This window comes from Zalophus californianus, chromosome 6, assembly GCF_009762305.2.
Source record: "Zalophus californianus isolate mZalCal1 chromosome 6, mZalCal1.pri.v2, whole genome shotgun sequence".
In the NCBI taxonomy this organism is placed as follows: Eukaryota; Metazoa; Chordata; class Mammalia; order Carnivora; family Otariidae; genus Zalophus; species Zalophus californianus.
In genome coordinates, this window is record NC_045600.1 from 120,082,721 (window position 1) to 120,101,125 (window position 18,405).

The following is an 18,405-nucleotide window of genomic DNA, read 5'->3' on the forward strand; positions in this document are numbered from 1 at the left end:
CATCACATTGCCCGATTTCAAGCTATATTACAAAGCAGTGATCATCAAGACAGCATGGTACTGGCACAAAAACAGACATATAGACCAATGGAACAGAATAGAGAGCCCAGATATGGACCTTCAACTCTACGGTCAAATAATCTTCGACAAAGCAGGAAAAAATATGGAATGGAAAAAAGACAGTCTCTTCAATAAATGGTGCTGGGAAAATGGGACAGCCACAAGCAGAAGAAGGAAACTCGACCGTTCTCTAACATCATACACAAAGATAAACTCAAAATGGATGAAAGACCTCAATGTGAGACAGGAATCCATCAAAATCCTAGAGGAGAACATAAGCAGTAACCTCTTTGACATTGGCCACAGCAACTTCTTTCAAGATCCATCTCCAAAAGCTAGTGAAACAAAAGCAAAAAATGAACTTTTGGGACTTCATCAAGGTAAAAAGCTTCTGCGCAGCAAAGGAAACAGTCAACAAAACAAAGAGGCAACCCACAGAATGGGAGAAGATATTTGCAAATGACACTACAGGTAAAGGGCTGGTATCCAAGATCTATAAAGAACTTCTCAAACTAAACACCCAAAAAACAAATAAATCAAAAAATGGTCAGAAGACATGAACAGACACTTCTCCAAAGAAGACATACAAATGGCTAATAGATTCATGAAAAAATGTTCATCATCATTGGACATCAGGGAAATTCAAATCAAAACCACATTGAGATACTATCTTACTCCAGTTAGAATGGCAAAAATTGACAAGGCAAGAAACAACAAATTTTGGAGAGGTTGTGGAGAAAAAGGAACCCTCTTACACTGTTGGTGGGAATGCAAGCTGGTACAGCCACTTTGGAAAACAGTGTGGAGGTTCCTCAAAAAATTAAAAATAGAGCTACCCAATGACCCAGGAATTGCACTCCTAGGTATTTACCCCAAAGACACAGATGTAGTGAAAAGAAGGGCCATATGCACCCCAATGTTCATAGCAGCAATGTCCACAATAGCCAAACTGTGGAAAGAGCCAAAATGCCCTTCAACAGATGAATGGATAAAGAAGATGTGGTCCATATCTTCAATGGAATATTACTCAGCCATCAGAAAGGATCAATACCCAACTTTTACATCCACATGGATGGGACTGGAGGAGATTACGCTAAGTGAAACAAGTCAAGCAGAAAAAGTCAATTATCATATGGTTTCACTTATTTGTGGAACATAAGGAATAGCATGGAGGACATTAGGAGAAGGAAGGGAAAATGAAGGGGGGGAATCAGAAGGAGAGATGAACCATGAGAGACTATGGACTCTGAGAAACAAACTGAGGGCTTTAGAGGGGAGGGGGTGGGGGGATGGGTTAGCCCAGGGAGGGTATTAAGGAGGGCACCTACTGCATGGAGCACTGGATGTTATATGAAACAATGAATCGTGGATCACTACATCAAAAACTAATGATGTACTGTATGGTGACTAACATAACATAATAAAATTAAATTAAAATATATATATATATATATAAAAGAAAAAAAACACGAAAATATATAACACACCAGTAAATCTAAGTATATGGCCAAATTCAGAATACTCTGTAATACTGTAATGTGGTGGTGTTTTAATAAAAGTTAAAAGAAAAAAAGTATTAAAAATAACTGTAGCTACAACAATTCATTAATAGACACACAATATAAAAAAGAGATTAGTTTTGACATTAAAAACATAAAAGGGGGGAATAAGAGAGTAGAGATTTTGTATGTGATTGAGGATAAATTGTTATCAGCATAAAAGAGATTGTAATATCTATACGATGTTTTATGGAAGACTCATTTAAATATCAATTCACAAAGGAAGAGAACAAGAGAGGAAGAAAGGAACAAGGGAACTACAAAAGAACAAGAAAACAATTAATAAAATGACATTAGTAAGTTCTTACCTGTCAATAATTACTCAATGTAAATGGATTAAATTCTCCAATCAAAAGACATAGAATGGCTGGATGGATAACAAAAGTAGACCCAATTACATGCAGCCTACAAGAGATCCAGTTTAGACTTAAGGACATACATGGGCTCCAAGTGAATAGATGAAAAAAGATATTCAGTGAAAGTGGAAACAAAAAGAGAGAAGGAGTAGCTATACTTACATATGACAAAATAGATTTTAAGCCAAAAAAATGTAACAAGAGATAAAGAAGGTCATTATATAATGATAAAGAGGTCAATTCATCAATATATATAAATATATATGCACTCAAGCCTGGAAAACCTAACTGTAATACTAAATGTAAATGTAAAACCTAAATTGAATACTAACATCTGAAAGATGAAACAGACAATACAAGTAGAGGACTCAATACCTCACTTTCAACAATGGATACATCATCCAGACAGAAAATCAATAAGGAAACATTGAACTTGACCCATATTTTAGACCAAATGGACCCAACATACATAAATATTTGCCAACAAATTGGATAACCTAAAAGAGACAAATTCCTAGAAACATACAAACTACCAAGACTGAATCAGAAAGAAAGAAAATCTAAACAGGTGAATAATGAGTAAGGAGACTAAATCAGCAATCAAAACCTCCAAAAAAGAAAAGCCCAGGACCAGAGGGTTTCTGTGGTGAAATCTGCTAACATTTAAAGAAGAATTAGCACCAATCCTTCTCAAACTCTTCCAAAAAATGAAGAGAGAACACTCTAAAATTCATTTTACAAGGCCAGCATTACCAGATATCAAGGCTGGACAATGGCACCATAAGAAAGGAAAAGAGCAGATAAATGTCCCTGATGAATACAGATGGAAAAATTCACAACAAAACATTAGTAAGTTTAATTCAACACTATATTAAAAGGACCACAGTATGGAACCACAAAAGACCCTGAATAGCCAGAGCAATCTTGAAAAAGAAGAGCAAAGCTGGAGGCATCACAATTCCAGACTTCAAGTTATATTACAAACCTGTAGCAATCAAGACAGTATGATACTGGCACAAAAATAGACACATAGACCACTAGAACAAAATAGAAAACCCAGGAATAAATCGATGATTATATGGTCAATTAATCTTTAACAAAATATAAAAAAAATATCCAATGGGAAAAATGTCTCTTCAACAAATGGTATTGAGAAAACTGGACAGCAACATGCAAAAGAATGAAAGTGGACCATTTTCTTATACCATGCACACAAATAAATTCAAAATGGATCAAATACCTAAATGTGAGACCTGAAACCATAAAAATTCTAGAACACACGTAGTAATTTCTTTGACATCAGCCATAGCAACTTCTTTCTAGATATGTCTCCTGAGGCAAGGGAAACAAAAGCAAAAATAAACTATTGGGACTATATCAAAATAAAAAGCTTTTGCACAGTGAAATAATCAATAAAATTAAAAGGCAACCTATAGAATAAGAGAAGATACTTGCAAATGACATATGGGTTAGCATCCAAAATATATACAGAACTTATAAAATTCAACACCCCAAAAATGAATAATTCAATTAAAAAATGGGCTGAAGATGTGAACAGACATTTCTCCAAAGAAGACACCCAGATGGCCAACAGACACATGAAAGATGCCCAAAATCACTGACCATCAGGGAAATACAAATCAAAACCACAATGAGATACCACCTCACACCTGTCAGAATAACTAAATTCAACAACACAAGAAACAACAGGTGTTGGTGAGGATGTGGAGAAAAAGGAACCCTCCTGCATTGTTGGTGGAAATGTAAACTGGTGCAGACACTCTGGAAAACACTATGGAATTTCCTCAAAAAGTTAAAAGTAGAACTACCTTACCATCCAGCAATTGCACTACTGGGTATTTACCCAAAGAATACAAAACCACTAATTTAAAGGGATACATATGCACCCTGATGTTTAAAGAAGCATTATCTACAATATCTACAATTCTAAATTATGGAAGCAACCCAAGTGTCTGCTGACTGATGAATGATCAAAAAAATATGTGTTATACACACACACACACACACACACACACACACACACACACACACACAAAATGGAAAATTACTCAGCCATAAAAAAGAATCAAATCCTGTCATTTGCACTGACATGGATGGAACTGAGAGTATTATGCTAAGCAAAATAAGTCAGTCGAGAAAGACAATACTACATGACTTCACTCATGTGTGGAATTTAACAAACAAAACAAAGGAGCATAGGGGAAAAAAGAGAGAGAGGGGCAAACCAAGAAACAGAGAACAAACTGATGGTTACCAGAGGGGAAGTGGGTGGGGGGATGGGATTGAGGAGGTACTTGTGATGAGCACCGGGTGCTGTATGGAAGTGTGGAATCACTACATTGTACACCTGAAACTACTATAACACTGTATATTAGCTAACTAGAATTTAAATCAAAACTAAAAAAAGAAGATCCACACACCATAATCAAGCAGGATTTATTCCTGGGATTCAAGGATGTTTCAATATACACATATCAATAAATATGAAACACTACATTAATAGAATAAAATGGTCATCTCAATAGATGCAAAAAACTATCTGACAAAATAGAACACCATTTCATGGTAAAAACACTGAACAAATTTGGTATAAAAGGAACATAACATAAAGAGGTCATATGACAAGACCACAGCTAACATTATACTCAATTGTGAAAGTTTGAAAGCTTTTCCTCTAAGATCAGGAACAAGACAATAGTGTCTACTCTCACCTCTCCTATTCAACATAGTACCCAAGTACTGGCCAGAGCAATCAGTGAAGAAAAAGAAATAAAAGATATCCAAATTGGAAATAAAGAAGTAAAACTCCTCTCTGTTTGCAGATGATAGGATCTTAGACAGAATCCTAAAAACTTAACCAACAAACTGTTAGAATAAACAAATTCAGTAAAGTTGCATGATACAACATCAACACATAGAAATTAGTTGTTTCTCGATAGATGTTGGCGGGGATGCAGAGAAAGGGGAACCCTCCTACACTGTTGGTGGGAATGCAAGCTGGTGCAACCGCTCTGGAAAACAGTATGGAGGTTCCTCAAAAAGTTGAAAATAGAGCTACCCTATGATCCACCAATTGCACTACTGGGTATTTACCCCAAAGATACAAATGTAGGGATCTGAAGGGGTATGTGCACCCCAATGTTTATAGCAGCAATGTCCACCATAGCCAAACTGTGGAAAGAGCCAAGATGTCCATCGACAGATGAATGGATAAAGAAGTGGTATATATATACAATGGAATATTATGCAGCCATCAAAAGGAATGAGATCTTGCCATTTCCAACAATGTGGATGGAACTGGAGGGTGTTATGCTGAGCGAAATAAGTCAATCAGAGAAAGACATGTATCATATGACTTCACTGATATGAGGAATTCTTAATCTCAGACAATCTGACAAATCTCAAACAAACTGAGCATTGCTGGAGTGGTGGGGGGTGGGAGGGATGGGGTGGCTGGGTGATAGACATTGGGGAGGGCATGTGCTATGGTGAGTGCTGTGAATTGTGCAAGACTGTTGAATCAGAGATCTGTACCTCTGAAACAAATAATACAATATATGTTAAGAAAAAAAAAAGAAGAAGAGAGCAGGAGGGGAAGAATGAAGGGCAGGGAAATCAGAGGGGGAGACGAACCATGAGAGACGATGGACTCTGAAAAACAAACTGAGGGTTCTAGAGGGGAGGGGGTGGGAAGATGGGTTAGCCTGGTGATGGGTATTAAAGAGGGCAAGTTCTGCATGGAGCACTGGGTGTTATGCACAAACAATGAATCATGGAACACTACATCAAAAACTAATGATGTTATGTATGGTGATTAACATAACAATAAAAAATTTTTTAAAAAATTAGTTGTTTCTCTACACTAACAATGAGACATTTGAAAATGCAATAAAGAAAGCAATTCCATTTACAATAGTATCCAGAAACAATAAAAGACTTAAAAATAATTTAACTAAGGATGTTAAAGATGTGTAAGCTGAAAACTACACGACTTTGATAAAAGAAACTGAATGAAGAAAATATGAACAAACACAAATCCTGTGTTCATGAATCAGAAGAATCAACCTTGTTAAAATGTCCATATTACCCAAAGCCATCTACACATTCAATGTAATCCCTATCAGAATTCTAATGGCATTGTTCATAGAAAAAAAAGAAGTAGAAAAAACAATCTTAAAATTCATATGGAATCACCAAAGACCCTAAATAGCCAAAGCAGTCCTTAGAAAGAAGAACAGAGCCGGAGGATCACACTTCCAGATTTCAACTATATTGCAAAGCTGTAGTAATCAAAGCACTATGGTATACTGACTTAAATATAAACACATAGACCAATGGAACAGAATCAAGACCCCAGAAAGAAATCCTCATGTATAAAATCAAAGTTTGACAAAGAAGCCAAACAAACTCACTGGGAAAAGAATAGTCTCTTCAGTAGTGTTGGGAAAACTGGACAACCACATGCAGACAAATGAAATTGGAACCCCATCTTATACCACTCACAAAAAATATCTTGAAGTGGATTAAAGACTTAAATATAAGACCTGAAACCATAAAACTCCTAGAAGAAAACACATGGGAAAAACTTCTTGACACTGGTCTTGGCAATAATATTTTGGCAACAAACAGCACAAGCAACAAAAGCAAAACTTAATAAGTGGACTATATTAAACTAAACCTGTCAGGATGGCTATCATCAGAGAGACAAGAGATAAAAAGTGTTGACAAGGATGTGGCGAAAAGGGAACCCTTGTACACTGTTAGTGGGAATGCAAATTGGTACAGACACTATGGAAACAGTATGGAGGCTCCTCAAAAAATTAAAAATACAACTACCATTTGATCCCACAATTGCACTTCTCAAGATCTCAAGGAGATATCAGCATTCGCATATTCAGTGCAGCATTATTCACAATCGCTAAGACATGGAAACTATCTAAGTGCCCTTCTATGGATGAATGGATAAAGACAATGTGGTATACTTATAAAATGGAGTGTTACTCACCCATGAGAAAAATGGAAATCCTGCCCTCAAAGTTCATTTATAGATTACCACAAATGGAGGATGGATTTCTTGGCTCCGAGCATCCTCAGATCTGTTGCAGATATGCCAACTGCACTTCCATGGCAAAACACCCCAGAAATGCAACAGTTTAATTTTCCCTGAAAGTGTTTTAGTGAAACCAGTGCTTTACTTGAATCTGATAAAGTAGCAGGGCACTCAGGAACTCTCTAGCCTAAATTGGCATAGCACCACCTGGTGGACATTATTTTCACATGTGTTGGCAGAAAGGAGTGCATAGCTTCCTATTTTATACTTCTTAGATATTATATTAAAATAGATACAGGCAGGTGGATTTGGCATTTGGGCTTTAGTGATAGTCTAATTCCTCATCTATCAATGGGCATAATGATGATACTAAATTCTTGGGGTGTTAGGAGTGTACGTTTCTGAAGCACCCAGCACATAATAAAGGCCACATATGTTTTTAGAAAAATAATTAGCAGACCAGCTTAAGTGGTTCTTCCTTTTCAGACACTTTGAGGCTGGGGGCCTGGGGCTGGAGGCCTGGAGCCAAGACCCTAGCCAGCAGCTGCCTGGGGCTTTCCACCCAGAGCCTGCAACCATCACCTCCAAAGAGCCGTCACTAGAGATTCCTGGAAGCCTTCTGAAGACGTGGCCCCGAGTTTGCAGGTGGCTCATTTCCAAGAAGGTCCCTGCCTGGACAGGAAAGTGAAGAGCTGCACCAGGAGCCTGGCTTCTCTCTTGTTAGTAGAGAGTGTCTGACAGCCTCTGTGGGGTCAGGACCTCAGAAGACAAAAATGTGCTGGAGATGGCCCATTTGCAAAGGATGAGGTGGTCCTTCAAGAAATGTGTACCTAACAGTCCAAAAGTCCAAACTAACCAGACTGAATTGACCCAGGATAATTCCAGTCAAGTTTTCAAACCAAATATGTAAGAAATATGTATTAAAGTATCATTTGTGTACCACAAGTACAAATTGTTAGCCAAACATCAACTCAAATCTTTTTTTTTTAAATATTTATTTATTTATTTTGAGAGAGTGAGAATGAGAGAGAGAGAGAGAGCACATGAGACGGGGGGAGGGCCAGAGGGAGAAGCAGGTTCCTCGCTGAGCAGGGAGCCTGATGTGGGACTCGATCCCGGAACTCCAGGATCATGACCTGAGTCGAAAGCAGTCGCTTAACCAACTGAGCCACCCAGGTGCCCTCAACTCAAATCTTTATAAACTGGTGGAAACCTATGCACTGAGCATGTTTGTGAAAGAGAAATTCTGTAGGTATCCTGTCTCAATCCCTCAAACTAAGGTCTGAGAAGTGGGAGGGCCTAGATTATGAGAAGGCAGTGTCATGCATTCCATTATTACCGTCCCTGCATAAACATGCAGGACGTTCCTCCTGAGGGCCAGCCCAGGTGCCAGACACAGGGAAAGAGATTACTCAGGGTGCCACGAAACACAAAGGACCCACAGGTGAGTCATGGTGCAACAGGCTGAAGGAGAGCAGGAGACTTCAGGAAGAAGTCAGGGAAAGTCTTGGTTTTCCGTGGCTGAGGAAACTGAGGGAAGGTGTGGATGTGTGTGTGATGGAGATCAGAGCGTAGTTTGCAGGTCAGGTTGCACGTCCCCAAATTTAGATCATTCTCAGTCAAGACAGTGCACAGGCTATTCTGTGGGAGTCATTTCCCAAAGGGAAAAAAGAAAGCCGATGTTACTAGAAATCTCAGGATGAGTCAACTTTTAGACAGTGGTTGCTAATCACATCTTGTGTAGCAAAAAGGGGCAACACTCCATCTTCATCTTTATATATAAAGTGTGAAGGAGGAAGTAATAGAGAGGATTTCCACTCTAACAGTTGGTGAAAGGGAAACTGCTAGTTCTTCTAAAGAACAACTTGGAAGTGGGTATCAAAAGTCTTATCTTTTGGCCAGTTCTTGGACTTTATCCCAAAGATATAATTATGAGTTTGCATGGCAATGTTGCTTATGACAGGAGGAAAATGGAAATGACATGAATTTTTGTCAGCCACCATATAATGACAGGATATCCACATGATGGAATGTGATGGACCATGAAGTTTCAGAATGATGTTAAATGATGGGGGGAAAAGTTTTCAATATATTTTAAATTATAAAAGCTAGTTACAAAACACTTTTCAGAGAGTGAGACCACTCAAAAGCTATAGGGAGAATATGTGTGCAGACATACACCGATATACACAGATGTATACATGTGCCTACACACACATAAACATGTGCACATGATACACACCAAACTTTTAACAGTGATTCTTTTTGGTCTGAGCATTATCATAGCTGTGTTCATACTTGGTGATTTTCCGTGTTTTACAAATTTTTAATTCATATTTTGATCCTTGTCATTAAAATCAATGTTATCTTAAATATTGCAAGATTTAGCCAGCATATCTGTTGGTATCACGAAAGACACTTTTATCTACACACCGGTGTGTGTGTATGTGTGTATAAATACAGGTATATATAGATGCCTACATGTGTGTATAGGGTACGTATACATATCAGTGCCCTGTTAAAAACTTCTACTTATAAATGTATAATTTCCTTTAAATATGTTATCCACAAGTCAAACATGTAATAACTTCCTTCCAGTTACTTGTCTTCTAACTTTAACGGATGCTGCCAATGATTATGCAAAACTACGACTATGCTGTCTCCCAGTGGCCATTCCAGGAATCAGTGTCTATACTACTAGTTTTCAAACAAACTTTCTCAGACCCTACAGCTAGAGTGCTTAGGAAGAAAATGAAAAACAACAAAAATCGATCCAAGAGGTAAAATGACCAAGAACTCATGACTACTAAGTGAGAGAGTCAGGACTTGAACTTAAGTCAGCCTAACCCTAAAGCCCATGCTCTCTTCACTACATCATAGTCCTCAATTCAAAACAGTGCTTTCTACTGATGAAAATCTAAATGGGGTGTAAGCAATGATAAAGACATGCCTTTCTATTAAGACAAGTGCTAAAAACACATGTGATAAAGACGCTTATGAGATCTACAGATGTAGATCTCATGTGCAGGAAACTTTGAGAAGAGTGTTATTTCAGGGAACAGATGATAGATCTTCCATAATGCATGTGAAGAAGTGTTTAAAAACAATTGTAATAACTAAATTGAAAAAAGTTCTGTACTTGCTTGGTAGCAAAAGAACAGTGTTGCCATTTTTAAATGCATTTAGAGTCGTGTTTAAAAACACACGTAATAAAGATGTTTATAAAAGTTGTAAAAAATATGCCTTTCTCAAATAAAAAAAGCACAGGCAAATAGGTATTGTGTGAAAGTGACAATGTGGAGTGGCATGCAGCGCATGACTCTGTCCAGTACTTTCACTACATACAGTGCATTCTATGACTCCCCCCCCCCCAATGACCCAAGGCACTGTAAAATATTTGCCCGGATGTCTCTATTACACATCTATTGCAAGGTGATCTTGGATAGAATGGCAGCCAGGTTTTCTGAGACAGGCAGAACTGTGTGGTCCCAGCAGAGCCTGCCTTCTAGTAAGTTCTTTCTTGCCTATTGTGGTTTCTTATAAAAGAAACTAAGAGAGACTTGCTCTTCTGCAAGAGGCCCAAAGACCAGGGGAATATGCCCTAAAGTGGTCCTCATTGTGGGTCTCACAGGAGTTTGCACTATTAGATGATGTGGGGAACAGGGGGATGAGAGGAAGGAGGGCATTGTCTCCCAGCTCAGGTGTTCATAAAGGAAAATGGATCATCAGATTTGGCATGCTTCCAGCTCACATGTTCATAAAGGAAAATGGATCATCAGATTTGGCATGCTCCCTGAGAGACGTGGTCATCCTATACTGCATGGGCTTGCCTGGGCATGGAATAGGGACCTACTGCTACGTGATGACAACCACAAGTTCTACCCGGGGGGGGGGGGGGATAATTAGCAAGGCTGTCCAGATGGACAAGTCCTTTGGTCCCTAGATGGACTGATGTCAAGCTCTGGGCTCTGCACCTCCTCTCTCCAGCCCTGCAAGGGAAGGCCCGGGAAATCGCCGTGCTGAGGTTCCCTTTGAGGTTTCCTGGCTACTTGTCTAATGTCTAAAGCAGAACTCTGGGGATCATTCTGTAAAATGTATCACTCTGTTTGCTGAACGACTGTCCTCAACAAACTGTTCAGTACTCTGTAAGTGTCATCTCCTTGAGGTCCAACTAGAAATGTTTGTTGCTCTCTATGGAATGATCCTGAGCAGCTGATGATTTTTACCTTTATATCCTATAAGCAGATAACCCATTGGTGGTAGAAAGTTCTTCAGAACCAAAATTGGCAATGACTTCCAGGCAAGCACCTAAGACTTTTTGGCAGATATTTTGGGAGCAAATGACAGCAACAGCTTATGTTCCCTTGGCTTCTTTGGAATCACCTATTTAAAGAATTCCATCTTAAGAACTGTGTGTTATCTTTGAATGCTACTTTAAATGATCTCTGGAGCATGGTGGGGATTTTACACGAATAAACCCCATCCACGTACCATCATCTTTACGGAGTTACTTTTTAGAAGTTGGTAACAGTATTTTATTAGACATTTGTCTCAGTGCATCACATGAACCCCAGTTTGTTCTACATTTTCATATTTCATCTTTTTCATTAGGTCCAAAGTCTGGATAAAAATGTAAAAACAGGGGCACCTGGCTGGCTCAGTCAGTTAAGCTTCCAATTCTTGGTTTTGGCTCAGGTCATGATCTCAGGGTCGTGAGATCAGGCTCTGTGCTGGGCGTGGAGCCTACTTAAGATTCTCTCTCTCCCTTTCCCTCTGCCCCATCCCTGCACATTCACGCTTTCTCTACTAAAAAAAAAAAAAGTAAAAATAGTTTTAGTTGGAAAATGTTCATTTTCTAGATTCCTTCCAATGTTTGATATCACAAGTAATATAATAACAGAAATCTTTGTGCATAAAGCTTAATCTATATTCCTAATTATTTCCTTAAGATGGATATTACATGGGAATTACCAGATTTAAGTATATCATTGTTTTTTCAAGGCTTGACAGGAGTGACCCAAATGCCAAACAGAAAGGCTCTGACAATGACAAGGTGGGGGCGCTGAGACACCAACAGCTGTGCGATTAGTCCTATCACACCGTCTTTGCTAAATCAACAGGCAAAATGCTATCAAATTATAGCTATAGTTCTATCACATAAAATTCATAACACTTTCAAGTGGAACTATGTACACTTTCCAAATGTATATGACTGAAAGAGAAAATTCATTATCAACTCTGCAAATCATTAGCAGACTTCCTCTGCATAAACAAGGAAAAATTACTGCTGACAAGTTGCTTTGGTTCTCACCATCTTCCTTCTGGGCATAACATTTGACAAGAATAAGAAAAAGGCTAGTATATGTCTAGTAATGCTGCATCCTCCAATTTTCAAGTATGGTGGCTCAAACAAGGAAATTGCTTAGACCTGAATTCAAATTCCTGCTGCCTTTCTCACTAGTTGTGTGACCTTAGGCTGATTACCAAACCTCTCTGAGCCTCATTCTCTTTGTTGGTTAATGGAAATAGTATCATGTAGTGGCCAGGCTGTTGTGAAGTTGCCAGGTACGTAGACACTCAGTAAGAGGCCCCTATGCTGCCCCTTCCCTTCTAAACAGGGAGCCTACCTAACCCTGTTCAAGAAATCATGCACCAAGATTAAAGCATCCCGCTGTCTTGGGCCTAAATACACTCTTTCAGTGTTAGAAACCAGACATGAATCAAGGTCAATAATCTGTGGGGACTAGAGGTATTTTTATTCTATGAACAGAATGAAGGCAAACAGCAGGCTCACATGGTGCCCCCACATTAATAGTATCCAATCATTCATCCCAACCAGTATCTTCCAAGACCCGGGACTCTTCCCACACCTGCTCTTTGTTCACAAGGCTGAACAAAGTACCCTTGGATTCACTGCACAGACTGACTCCCTTTTACAAGAATGATGACCATGGACTAATTTTCAACACTTGAGATATTTTGTAGCTTTTCAACATAATTCTGCATGAAGAATGTGCTGTCCCAGGGCACTGATGTTCACAACTCATGTTTCCATCCATGGGCAAAATATGTTCAAGACCAATGTAGGGAAAAGGAAAGGGTGAGAAATAGTACAAAATGCTAAGGTGTGTCTTATAGGCTCATTTATCAGAATCCTTACTGGACTGTTACAAGAAAAATCGAGATCTATTGTCAAATAGTTTTGGGAGACAATGTGTCAAAACATTCCTCAGAACATATGTTAGGGCATGTAGCCTCGCAAGATGACAGCATCAGTGTTATTTCCACTATGATTACTTCTTTCAAACATAGTTTATTATAAAGACTATAAGTTAGGTGGAGAGAGAAATTCCAATAATGCCCATACAAATATATGCTGTTTTTTTAAATTTAACTTAGCTTTAGTGCTTTTTTTTAAATTAAAAAAAATCTTTTTTAAAAATACTTAGACCCACCATGGAAACTGGAAAGCTATAAAGGAGCCTTTCTCGCCGCCAATGTATTGATTTACTCAAATGTAATGAATAATTCAGAATTTAAAAAATGACTACTGATCATTTTAAATTAGAAATACTAAAATTTAACCTCAGCATTGGAATGTTATCAAAACATATGAGAAATTGGTTTTTAAAATTTACAAGGGTGTACAACTGCAATAAAAAAAAATTCTCCTTAGAGCTTTTAAAATAAAATTTGTATAAAATAAATTTTCCCTAACTTCCATTACCTAGGTCACTATTCCAAAGATGCTTTCTATCTTGAACCAACAAGTATAGATAGCAAACACACGGACCTATAGCAGCTCAGGTAAATAATCCACATGGACACCAGAATGGACAGGTCAAAAGGTAAAAACTACCCCAAACCGCATGCCCTCACAAACTCGAAGCACTCTTTGACCCCATGAGGCTGTAGGACCCTCGGGGCAGGACAGGCAGGGGCATGGGCCCCGTGCTGCACCCCTGGCCAGTCATGCGCCTGGCGGCCCCACCTCTGCCCTGGGCGCTGTGCCCTCTCCCCACAGCTGTGCGTGCTCACCGCATGGTGTAGAGCAGTGTGCCATCATCCTCCAGCCTCAGCAGCTTGTTGGGTGTGGTCATGTTGTGGGCGATGGACTTTTTCCCGTTGTGGAAGAATGTGTCTGGGGTCCAGATTTTGCTGGCAAGAAGATTGTTGAGCGGGAGGCGCTGCATGGGCCCTTTAAACCGAAGCCTTTCATCTTTCCAGCTTTGTCGGAAAAACACGTCTATGGTATATTCCTAATGCAAAGGAAGGCAACCGGGTGATGCGTCAGTAGAGAAACCCCTCAGGGGAGATGGTTCAGTGCCTATTTAGAACAGTCTGGATGGGGCCATGCCCTGAGACCTACCATTTCCGTGTCGGATACCGGGCCGAAGCTGGTGACGTAGATGTCCGTCCTCACCTGAGTGATTCGTTCTGAAACACAGACACAGGTTCCTGCCTGGGCACGGAGCTCACAGGGAACCACCCATCACAGCGTCTTTATGTCCTTAGTCTAGGAACCAGTTTCACTCTTGGCAATCACAGGGCTTTGATAATGTGTTTGTTGAATTTGGAAAACTTGACAAACACCAAATGAAGCCAAACTGTTCGGAACTATAGCAGGAAATAAAATGCCCATTGTGTAAGGAAAGGGTCTTGGCTCTCATTGTACTTCTTGGCCCGTGAGAATCTGTCATGAACAGATAGGAAAGGGGTCCTGGCTATGGGACCTTGGGTGGGTTTTAGTTTCCTCCTCCCTAAACCTGGAACAATACTCCCAACCTCACAATGCGATACCCACTCTCCCACAATCTCTGGCTTTTAAAAGGGTTAGGCAGTTTTGATGAGGGGATAAGATCTGAAGGAATGTCTAGTCAAAACTGCAGCACTGGGTGGTCTCTGGGGAAAGGCTGTATGAGAAGGTGTCCACAGCGTGGCTTGGGACAGGACCGCTTGAGAAGACCCATCTTACCTTATGTTGCATTTTGAATTGTTAGAAATTTCTATCATGACAGACTATTATATCAGTTACAATTATTAAATTTATAAAGCAATCCAAGAAGCTAATAATATTGGGGGGGGGAATTGTGTGTTCCCTGGGCATCACCCAGGCCCTGTACCCCCTGTGGTCATGAATGGGGACCATTCACAGTATACTACAGTTCACTATAAATAATGCCACACCACTGGTAGCATTGTTCAGTCACAGCTGGTGGGGAGAGGGGGACTTTTTTCTCTGGACATCTCGTTGTGTGGTAAACATATATGTGCATGGTGTGTAGTTAAGTGTGTGTAGGTGTTAGTATGATGCTGTGTGCTTTCGGTGCCCACTGAGATTCTAGCCCCAGCAGGCAGCTCCTTTGGCTCTCTGTGGTGTTCTCAGGATCCTGCCCCATAGAAGTGTGCCACATGCTGAGTGGATGAGAGAATATTGTATACCAACAACTCACTGGATCTCTACATGCTTTGATCCTTGTGGATGTGTTCAAAGGGACAGGGGCTGCTGGACAAAAGAGGCCCAGGGGTATAACTCAGAGGGTGGAGTAAGACAGTGTCAAGGAGGCTTTGTGGGCTTTTCTTACCAAAAAGGTAGAGAATGGCAATTCATGCTTTACGTGAATCTCCCTGTTAAACATGCAATAATAGAAAATAACTTTTTCCTCTAGGAATGTAGTTGCTAGAGGGTCTCTGACTTACCTAATAAAGCAAGTTCAAATGTACCACATCTAAATCAGCTAGAGCCAAGGGCATTGCACATGCCTGGAAACAGCACATGAGTCTCAGCACAAAATTAAGTTGTTCTAATTGTGCCCTGAAAGTGCCTTTTGCTATCCACTTATTTTTATCAACTTCCATGGGATTAAAGTAAATACAATGATTATGGTCCTAGTGAAAAAGTTAAACATAATATATAAAGATGTAAAGAGCAATTGCATTAAACAGTGGATTGTGAAAAGGATTTGTGAAGAGGATTTGCATCAATACAGGAGTAGGCAGTTTGATTATGCATTATTTCTTAACATAAGGTAATCTTGGCTTTAGTAACACTTAAGAACTGGTTCCTCCCTAAGCAAAGCAGAATGGATAGATTTTCTGAGGAAAAGGGAGTTTGCAGAGAGACCACATCCCCCGGCTTTTTGTATCTGGGAAATGACAATAAAGGATGCAGGAGCCTTTGCAAAACCATCAGTTCAAACTCCTGGCAAGGAATTCTTGAATGAATCCTCTGAATCACAGCAGGTGTGAGCTTGAGACTGAGTTTAAGCAAGCACTTAGTGGGCTGCAGCTGAGGAGAACCTACTCACCTCCAAGGCCAGGCCGCAGTCTATTGTCATAGCCATCCAAAAGCCCATCCAAGATCCTGGTAAATATTGTGATGTTGTCATTGGTCTCATCTTTTACTGAACTAGTTGGCATCTGTGAAAAGCTTTTAAACAGAGAAACAAGAATTCAAACTTGCATTAAGTATTTTTTACAAATTCTTCTCAAAATATAGAAACCAGAAAATGATATGGTGACTTGTCCTGGAGGGAGGGCACCTGAAAACCATCTCCTCTACTAATCTAGGCTATTGTTTTTCATAGACAAGCCTTAATTCTTGAATTTCCAGAGTGTGCTGGCTCTGGGCTGGTCATCCATCAACCTAACATGATGCTCAAAATCCATCTTTCCTGATTCTGAGGCATAGTTTATATTAAGATTATAGCCATTTTTAAAACATTAGCCACTACATAGACTAGCAGAACCTAATCAATTCCTAGGGGAGTTCAGAAGTTTGGTTTAAACACAGAAAAACTGAGTCTTCATATTGTTAATGAATCACCTGTAATGAGCAGTGGGGTGTGGGGAGGATGTTCAAAAGTGATGCAATTTGAAAGACTGGTAGGCCCAAATTTCACTGCATCCCTAATCGGGAGCATTTGTGCCATGAGCAGTATGCCAGAATTAGAGCATATGGAGATAGAAACAATCAAGTTTGTGAAATGTCTCTGGGCTTCCTCACTCATCAGCACTGCTTGTTGCTGGCACATTCAGCTCCAGCCAAGGCATATGACCCAGGGGCCATGAATTGTAAAGACCAGTCTGAAAACCCTTATTAGGGTTTACTCAGCATCACCTCAGATCAGGGACTCAGGAAGCACAGTGTTCTGAATGACCCAGCTTGTCAGATTTACAGTAAAACCCCAAGAAAAGTAGGCTGAACCTTCCAAGAAAAACCAAGAACAGTCCTGGTTTGTCCAATTCAGTGCAGTTATCTAGGCCCCAAAACTTTGTGTAGATGATCTGCAGCAGCTGGAAATGAGAAACTGCCCTGAGCAGATGAAGAAGTTATTTGGGGGGAAAGAAAGTCCTAAGTCTAGAAGACGGTAATACACAGGTTTCTAGAGCTGCTTTCAAATGTTGCAAAAAGCAAGATGTTTGGAATTACCAAGAACTCAACCTACACATATGGCTTGGCTTCAAGTAGAACTTATGCAGATGAAAGCCAGCTGTGAGTCCCAAGAAGTTAGCACCCCAGGCACTTGGGAGAAGAACAGGAGATCCCTGGAATTTCCCTGAAGTGCCTCCTATGGTACCTCAGCTCTACTAATGGCAATTTCTTTTCTATAAATTGTCTGAAATGAGGGTGAGACCGCCCATCAGCTGTTGGATGCTGAGGGCAGAATCGATGTATGCTTGCCCCACCCAGTTCTTGAAACTCAGTCATTTGTATTGATTGCATCTAAACAGATCAATTCTTTACTGCTCTAAAGCTATTCCCTTTTGAATGAGAGAGTATAAAGTTCTTTTGATCTAATTTTCACATCATCATTAAGCATATAGTTGAAACTCTAACAAGCTAAAATTCAGTCCTGTTCATATGCAGCCCACAGACACAATTTTTTTACTCTGTGACTTAGTGTTTGAAAATATTAAATTCCCTTTTCTCTGACATCCACTGTCGTTTCACACTTTAGAATGATGAAGCACTCAGCCTCACAGACCTAATACCAGGACAAAAGGCCTTAAAGCTGTCCCCTGGATTTGTGAGAGAAAGAAACAGTGACATTTTGTACTTGCCCAGTTGAGTAAACTGCTCAAACTAAATCTGGCCTCACTGTCCACTTCTTATGGTATTCGTAACTCTTATCAAAAAGTTTGGTTATTTAATTTTAGGCTATATCTAAGTGTCTGGATGGGGGAGCTTCACTGGCTCTTTAACTTAGGGGAGAGCATACACAGTAGCAGAAAAAGCATATCACTTCCTTGTGCAATCTAAAAAAGACAAATTTGCAGAAATAGAAAGTAGAATGGCAGTTAGCAGGGGTTAGGCGTGGGTAATTCTGGGGATGTTGGTCAAAGAGTACAAACGTGT

At 39.7% G+C, this 18,405-nt stretch overlaps 1 protein-coding gene across 4 annotated transcripts in view; it reads right to left on the reverse strand.

Annotated features, from left to right (window-relative positions):
* Positions 1–18,405, reverse strand: part of GABRA5 (gamma-aminobutyric acid type A receptor subunit alpha5) — a 93,474-nt gene that overhangs the window by 61,164 nt on the left and 13,905 nt on the right. For all 4 annotated transcript variants that reach the window (XM_027570991.1, XM_027570992.1, XM_027570993.1 and 1 more), the window contains exons 4-6: positions 16,355–16,476; positions 14,416–14,483; positions 14,085–14,305 (exon numbers count right to left, since the gene is read on the reverse strand). In XM_027570991.1, coding sequence (XP_027426792.1) covers positions 14,085–14,305; positions 14,416–14,483; positions 16,355–16,476 — 411 coding nt within the window. The remainder of the gene's footprint in view (positions 1–14,084; positions 14,306–14,415; positions 14,484–16,354; positions 16,477–18,405) is intronic.